This window comes from Papaver somniferum, unplaced genomic scaffold, assembly GCF_003573695.1.
Source record: "Papaver somniferum cultivar HN1 unplaced genomic scaffold, ASM357369v1 unplaced-scaffold_65, whole genome shotgun sequence".
In the NCBI taxonomy this organism is placed as follows: Eukaryota; Viridiplantae; Streptophyta; class Magnoliopsida; order Ranunculales; family Papaveraceae; genus Papaver; species Papaver somniferum.
Window position 1 is genome coordinate 3,350,119 of NW_020649304.1, and position 8,621 is coordinate 3,358,739.

The 8,621-nt window shown below is 35.6% G+C and overlaps 1 protein-coding gene across 1 annotated transcript; it reads right to left on the bottom strand.

Annotated features, from left to right (window-relative positions):
• Nucleotides 1–313: 313 nt before the first annotated feature.
• Nucleotides 314–4,397, bottom strand: LOC113343727. The gene is made up of 5 exons (XM_026587857.1): nucleotides 3,802–4,397; nucleotides 3,420–3,696; nucleotides 1,397–1,492; nucleotides 1,075–1,286; nucleotides 314–650 (listed from the first exon to the last, which is right to left on the bottom strand). Exons 1-5 carry the CDS (start codon nucleotides 4,287–4,289, stop codon nucleotides 575–577), a joined length of 1,149 nt encoding a protein of 382 aa, XP_026443642.1. The 5' UTR covers nucleotides 4,290–4,397; the 3' UTR covers nucleotides 314–574.
• Between the last annotated feature and the right edge of the window lie 4,224 nt (nucleotides 4,398–8,621).

An 8,621-nucleotide genomic window follows, 5' to 3' on the forward strand; every position in this document is an offset into this window, starting at 1 on the left:
AGAATTTTTAATGGTCGGATGTATTCCCAAGCTTTCTCAATGCTTGATTGTATTCTTCAATTTTTACCTCTTAGCAAAAAAAAAAAAAAAGAAGAAAAAGAAAAAGCTTCACAACCTCTTTACAAAGGTGACCCTCATCCACAGTTGTGAAGGTTTTCCTGTCTTTTTTGTGAACGTTGTATCAGAAAAAAGGAAAAGTACACTTACCGGCACATCTTTTGATTCTTATGTGGTAGCTTTTATCAGCAAAATTCTACCGGTGTTTGTTATCAGGTTTCCACGCTTGTTATATATGTGAAACTAATAAACAAAGTGGGGAACTGGAAATTTCTACATTGAATGAGACCTTAGACCTTGATTAAGGTATCAACTATCAAGTATATCTTACACTTTTCTAGAATTACTCAGATGTCTTCACCTTCTTACAACAACAATGAACTGTCTCGAAGAAATAAATTAAAAGAAAATTGTCCAACACTGATCTTCAGACAATATATATATATATATATATATGTATGTATATATACACGACTCTTGCTGCTTTTGCATTCGACGTCCCTCTCTTTTTGCTATCTCATAACAAACCAACCACGCAGCTTAAATGCAATCGGTTCTCTAAGCTTCTTAAGTGATGACCCAACAACATGCACCTTTAACCATAAGAAGAGAGGATCCTAGGTTAGACTATTGTATTTCCATGGTCAAAGTTTATGATTATCGCAGTATCAAAAAGTATCAGTATATGCAGAATTATAACATAAAGAATGTTATTTATGTTGAGATATATCATTTAGGCAAATGTGAAGGTTAAGTCGTGATAAAAGCCAGCTAAAGAGTTGTGTGCAAACTCGATATGCTGTTTCGTCGCCTGTGTGAGTGCTGGCACGTAACATGAACCTAGCCTCTATTTGCTGGACAATAAAACCATGAAAAGTCTAGAGAGTTGATCTGTATACAACCGGAATATTGTGGACAAGCATAACAGCAGTGCGTGATTTAATCAAATATGGTGGACTTGTGTAGCAATAATATGTGATTCGACTAATAAAATAATAACAAACAACGAAAACTAACCAGAAAAGTAGCTTCGCTAGGTAATCCCGGGAAGTGCCTACAGAGTCAGGGTCCACATCACTACCTGGATAGCTTCCTATTTCTCCAAAGACTGAATCTTCAAAGAAGCTAGACGCAGGGTCGTCTTTGTAAAATCTTTGCATTATGTTCTGCACAAGTTGATGAACAATTTCTTCCACCTCCGATGATGATGGTCGAGATAATTCAGTCACCTATCCAAAAGCATTAACATACGAACTATGAAAAACTTTGCATGTGTTACTAATCTTACTAAACGATACCATCCTGCATGCAAATCTAAGATCATAAAATCCAAATTTACCATATCAGGGTCCAACGACCGCAAGTAGCCTAATAGATCATTATTCTCTTCCTTATATTCAGACTGCATAGTTTCTTGCTTTTGTGAATTCAGTTCCTGAAAATGAAAAACCAGTTGTCAGATTGAAGGATACACGAAGGAGTCATACTGCTCAGGCATAACATATGCAAAAGGTGTTACCCGGACACAGCTCAAAAGGTTTAGAATAGCAAAAAGTGAAGATCAGTGGTAAATGTGATGTCATCATGTTAAATGGAGAAGTTGATAGAAGGACATGTTGCAGTCCCTCCCGAACATGGCATGCTTTTAACACCAAAGAAGCACATCTCAGACACCTCACTGAAACTAAATCATCAAGATTCTGCTACTTTGTTCTATGGATTTTAGAAATCTTTTGTGTAATTGTATTGCAGTTTATCGTGCATAGACATTGTATAACCTTTTATATGATATACATTTTGTGTAATTGTATTGCAGTTTATCGTGCATAGACATTGTATAACCGTTTATATGATATACAACACTGTATGTACTGAAAAAGATGCACAACAGAAATAAGAATCTTGGAGTATATTATACAGTACTCATTAGCTTATATGATCTTAACTACGTTACATAAAACGACCTGCAAACGGTAATTATAGATGTGACTCCACACATGCCGTAAAATATGGATATGACAAACTAAGCCTACAAATGTCCTCATGGCATCATGCATGTAGCCCGTGCCTATTTTTCCTAGGTCGTACTTATCAATTATCATTAGTGAAAGAAGCGCATCCAAGGGGGGGTGTTGTGTACAGATGGTGGATGAGATGAGCAACCATCTTGACTAGCCAAGATAAACATGATTCAAGAAAAGCATTCAAGATGGTGCATGACACCATGTGCCAATACATGGCATCTCTGTTTATCAATAACATTACTGCGTTAGATAAATTGTATCACCAATCTTTTTTATTCACCTTATTGTATACGTAAGTGAATTGAGAGAATGAATCAATAAAATTAAAAATGGCTCTGATAAAATGCAACAGCAATCTATCTTCTAAACTACTGCCTCCTTTAATCTAATTCAATCTACTGTATTTTCTTCATATAGTATGTGTCTTATCATAAATAGAAAATTCTACAACAGATTACAGTATTACTGCTCATGTATATGTATATATCCATGCTTTTGAAGAGCACTGAAGCTGGGCCATGCTACGTAGAGGCTTTTGCAAAGCTAATATCCACATATGACTTGTAACATTCCAAGTATGTGTTTTTGACTTCGGAAGACCTTTTCCGGTTCTTTCTTACCGTTCTATAGCTTAAAAAGCTAGTAGGTGGTTACTTGAGTATAATTTCTTCCGATATATACGTGCTTAGGATCTTATCTACTCATTTGCCCACAAAACAATCCTAAGCACCACTTTTGTGACAACGAGTAGATGAGATCCTAAACGAGAAGTAGCACGAGAAGATGTGCCCCTCCTAGGTGTATACCTATTAGCTTTTGAAGCTACATCCTGGGATAGCACTGGTCATTCTTTTACTTGGAAGATATTCATTAGAATTTAGAGGAAATGGTCTTCAACTAACATTTCTAGCTACAAATTACATTCCATTATATCAGTTATCTACAATCTTAAACTCCCTCCATCGCACAAAAAGCGGGTCCTTCACTTTTCTAATTTTGTCTATTTTTTGGGACGGAGGGAATACTATAGAAATATACCTAGTCCAGAACTATTCAAAAAAAATTGCTGGAGCATAAGAACTATGCTTTGACAAAGTCTGGTACTGATAGAAAATGCAAACCCTGACAACCCAACAACACAAAATGCACAACACAAAACAAAATAAATCAGCCTAAATTCTACTCCTTGCTGATACCCAACTTTCCTGTTGTGAATAAGGTTAACATATTTATATTGGTGATCGAACTCATGTGAATTCCCCCCTTTTCTAGTCCAGTTCTATCATCTTGTTCTTTAGTTCTAAATATAAAACGTATAGAGAGATAGGAAGACAGAACCTTTACAGAAGCTAATTCTGATTGGAGCATTTTTATATAATTCACAACTTCTGGTGACAGTTCACCAAGACTTTCTGGTATTCCACTATCCACCAAATTTTCACCCATTTTCTTCTCCTCTATCACACCATCCTCGCCTTCTTCCCCACTCTTCTCAATATCATTATCTGAACCTTCCTCGGGTACTCGAAAATAAGGTGATGCCTGATTACTACCAGGAGATATATCAAAATTCCTCATCAAATGAACCCTATATTCTGCATTCCACAATGTATACCTAAAATGAACAAAAAAAATCACCCCCAAATATTAAGAAAACCTATAAATCCAATTATTTAACAAACAAAATGAAACAAATTGAAAAAACCCATTAGTCCATTACCCAGTGATGATGGAAGAAGCAAGAAGATGATCAAGTGGACCTTTAGAAACCCTAATTGTGACTGAAAACTGATCAGAAGGAAGTAAACCAAGCATAGTTGAAATAGTTTTCTTCATGGAATCTTTAGCTGCAGATGAAACCCCTTTGGAAATAACAGAAGTATCCAAAGGTTCAATCTTTTTCAACATATTTTCAATTACAGAGAATTCACGATCAAAATATCCAGATTTTCTATTAGTTGAAACAAATTCATCAGCTAAACCACCTCCGCCACCACCATCAACGCCAGAAAAGACACAATTCACAACAGCTGGATTAAAAGATGAAGAATAACGATGTAATTGAGATAAAGATTGCTGTTTTTTAATGAAATGAAAGGGCTTGATTGAATTATTGCTGTGGTGAGAAATTGGGGATTTAGGGTTTTGTAAATGGAGGGAGAGGTCACTGAATCGAGATAGTAGAAGAGCCCTAGTCGTTGATGCCATCGGGACTCTCGTTCTGTCTCTCTTCTCTCTCTCTTCTTCTTCTTCTTCTACTTCGTTTTTTTCTGTGAGGGTAGCAACTAGCAAGCTCGTGTGAGCTTGAATCTATTGATATCGTCTTAAAACTTCTCTCTTTACCCTCGAATCTTAAATAAGTTATTTTGAACTCCTTGGTGTTAGATTTTATCAACTATTAGACCCTTGAGAATATAAAAGGCTTAGGCCCGTCGTCCCTTTGCAGTTTGCACACTAACATTGTAACTTGGGTTCAACCTGAACCTTATAGTCCTGCTTGGTTTAAAAAAAATCGCAGGCAAAAGCTCAAAAATTCCAGTATGGAATGACATTGCCTATCTGTTTATATCTTGTGGCATATCCGGCTCGCTAAAAATGCTTTCTATTTTGAATAATAGAAAGCTTGTTGCAAAAATATTATTAAAAAGCAAATCAGAGAGCAGAAGAAAAGTGGGTTAAAGAGGGTGAAATCAATTATGTCTATCTGCATCAGCTAGCTAGCTTCAAATACAAATGCAACAGTATTGCTTGCTTTTCAGTGGATGGTGTTCTAACTTACGATAAAAAGCAGATTGCTACAGAAGCAAGAAATTTTTATTCTTCTTTATTCACTGAGAATTATAATATGAGACCAGGTTTTGATCATCTTGTTATGCCTCAAATTTCATTTGGTGATATTATTAATCTGGAGAAACCATTTTCTGAGGAAGAAGTTCATTCTGTTATTCAACATTTTGGATCTAATAAAAGTCCTGGTCCAGATGGTTTTACTATGGAGTTCTATAAATCTGCTTGGAGTGTGATTAAGAAAGACTTGATGTTGGTGGTGAAGGAATTTGAGGTTACTTGTATGTTGGATTAGAGGATAAATTGCACTAATCTGACTCTCATTCTCAAGTGCAATGGAGTTGTCTCTCTACATAATTTTAGACCTATCAGTCTAATTGGTAGTGTTTATAAGATAATATCTAAATTGCTTGCTGAGAGAATGAAATTGGTGCTTCCATCTATAATATCTGACTATTAAGGGGCTTTCATACAGGGGAGGCATATTCAAAACAACATTCTTATTGCTTCTGTGCTTATTGACTCAAAATTGAGACAACTTGATACAGGTTTAATTTGCAAAGTAGACTTTGAAAAAGCATTTGATAATGTGAATTGGAACCGTGTGGATATTACTCTTGCAAGGTTTGGTTTTGGGATGAAGTGGAGATCATGGATTAAATGGTGCATTTCTACTCCAAGATTTGCAGTTTTATTGAAAGGTGAAGCAACTGAATTGTTTAAGAGTCATAAAGGAATCAGGAAAGGTGATCCTATATCACCCTTCTTATTTATTTTGGTAGCTGAGGTGCTCTCCTTATTGATCAAAAAAGCTGCAGCGGAAGGTCTTATAGCTGGTTTTTCTGTCTCCCAACAAGGTACTTTAATCACACATTTACAATTTGCTGATGATTTGATTGTGTTTCTCAAAGATGAAGAATCTCAAGTTCAAAATTTGAGAAATATTTTAATGGCATTTGAGATTATATCTGGTCTTAAGGTTAATTATAGAAAAAGTACTATTGTGGGATTAGGTCAGTTACATAATGCAGAGACATGTGCTGATATTTTTGGTTGTTTTGTGACTCAATTACCAATGAATTACTTAGGAATTCCTCTTGGTAGCAAGTCTAAGAACAAAATCATTTGGAATGATATCATTCATAGAGTTCAGCAAAAACTATCTACCTGGAAAAGAAGATATTTATCTAAAGGCCAAAGGGTGATAATGATTCAAAGTGTACTTTCTAGTCTGCCAGTATATTATTTGACTATATTTCAATTGCCTGTGTCTGTTTCTAAAGAATTGAGAGAATCATGAGGAATTTTCTTTGGGGTTCAAATATTTCTACAAAAAGGAGGAGTTGGGTGTCTTGGTCAAGAACTACTCTGCCAAAATGTAGAGGAGGTATTGGGATTAAGAAATTGCAGTTGATGAACAATGCTTTACACTCTAAATGGATTTGGAGATATGGCTCAGAGAAATTTTCTCTATGGAGAAGAATTATAAACCAAAAATTTGGAGGTGCAGAAGATGTTTTTCTGTCTGCTTTGACAAGAAACTCTATCTGTCATAGTACTGTGTTGAATATTGGTTCTGGTGTGTGTATGTACTTCTGGGATGATGTGTGGATTGGAGAATTCCCTCTGAAGCAGCTCTTCCCTTCTCTATTTGTTATTGCAAGACAGAAAAATGCATTGGTAAGTGAATTGATATCATCTGAAGGTGCTTGGATTTTAAACTTCTCTAGGAATTTAAATGAGCAAGAGATGTTGGAGGTGGCAAACTTATTACAGATTATTGGTGACCCTTCTCGGCTTGTGAATGAGGATTCTAGACAATGACGCCATGGAGAAGATTTTTCAGTAGCTAATGCATATGCTGCGCTGGAGATTGGTGGTCTGTTATCCTTCCCTGATAAGTAGTTGTGGAACTCTAATGTGCCATTAAAGGTCTCTTTCTTTGTTTGGACTTTATGCTTTAATGGGGCTCCAACTTTAGATTATCTTTTTAATGCTGGGATGACGCAAAATCCTAATTGTGTCTTCTGTGAGGATTGCTTGGAGACAAATGAGCACCTTTTCCTTCACTGTAAGTTTGTTTTTGATATCTGGTCTTATTTTCTGAAAATTTTTGACATCAATTGGGTCTTATCTAAAAATGTCAAGACCAACTTATGGGAATGGGGAGATAAGTGTAGAAGGAGAGCTAGAAACAGAAAAAAGAAAATCTGGAGTATCTTGCCACTTGCCATTTGGTGGTGTGTTTGGAATGAGAGGAATGCAAGAATTCATAATCATAGGAAGAAGGATTTGGGTCAACTGATTTCGGATGTAAAATGTTTGATGTTTAATTGGGGTATGAAGTCTCAATTATTTGCTGGTTTTCAGTTGTCTACATTGCTATGTAATTGGAATGCTGTGATGCACTCTTCCATGTAATTTTGCTATCGTCTGTCACTTTTCTGGTGACATTTCGATTCTTTTAATATACTTTGCCCTTTTTGTCAAAAAAAATAATATTATTAATCCAGTTATAAAAGATACTCTGCGACACATTTTCTCGGACCATCTTTTACTAAACCCCTCCCACTCAGATGCATGCAGAGAGTCTATATTTGCAAGTCATGCATTCCACATAACAGATTAGTTGAAAACCTATAGAGATTTATAAGCAACGGTGTCCTTCTTTGCCTCTGTGATGAGTGAGGTCATTAATTAACATCTTTGATTTTTCGTTTTTTTTGAGTCTTAGATTCTTGGAGCAGATGGACCATCGCCTATGAGTTAATCTTGCATTCCTTAACTAAAATAAAAATTAAAGGAGTTTTCCACTCAGTGCTATCACTAGCTAGTATACTTACATTTTCGTATAATTAATTTCATATAATAAGTAGATATCACAACTAATATCGTAGAATAAGTATCTTCTATCGTGAGCAAGAAGTCAGGAAACTCCCATGTTTTTCGTTGGTCAATTTATGATGGCTGATAAGAACAGGATGACATTAGATAAAAACAGAAGGGAAGAAATCTATGTTCCATAGAGTGTGCCTAGAAATGGCTATTTTAAAATCATACTCATGGAGCTTCTAATGAGTATGGTCTTGCAGGAATGGAGGAGCTATCAGAGATAAAGTAGGGAGATTCGAAGGTGCTTTTCCTAAACATTTGTACCGCAATGAAAACAATATGACCTAGTTCAAAGCAATTAGAGAAGGTCTTATATTAGCTAGAGAACTTGAGGTACGCATAGTGGAAATTGAAAAGGATTCAGAGTATGTTATTCAATGATGTACATGTGAAACAATTCCTTATTGGTATTTGAAGTCCGGTGTTTTGGATATTAAATCTCTTGTGAAATATTTTGATGATGTGCCGTTTGGTCATAGATTCACAAAATGAAATTTGTGGTTGATTATTTTGCTAAAGGTGCCATGACTAAGTCTATGGAAAGGGTCTGGAGAAATACTCCACTTTCTAGTGTTGTAACCCTGTTAAATGATGACTCAACGGGGAGATTTGCTATGCCCGGTGGGCGTGGAAAATTTGGAATATTATTGTACGACGTGGCCTGAGAAATAAAGTAGATCTCGAACAATTTTTAACACAAATTTTATATTATTTGCATTTTTTTAAATATAGATTCCTCAATTTATTTATTTTTATCACATAAGCGATGGGTTCTTTTGATTGAGAGATGCAAATACCTATAAATCAGTTTAAATTCCTCAACAAATGCAATAGAATAAGCCACGCGCTTCTGTGACTGTC

Bases quoted from the DNA above. Each gene is read 5' to 3' on its own strand.
- LOC113343727 (XM_026587857.1), bottom strand. From the start codon at position 4,289: ATGGCATCAACGACTAGGGCTCTTCTACTATCTCGATTCAGTGACCTC. The intron at 1,287-1,396 runs GTAAATTTGGAT...GCTTTTGGATAG, and splicing joins GGTCGTTGGACCCTGATATG to GTGACTGAATTATCTCGACC. The intron at 651-1,074 runs GTTAGTTTTCGT...TTATGGTTAAAG, and splicing joins CTAGCGAAGCTACTTTTCTG to GTGCATGTTGTTGGGTCATC.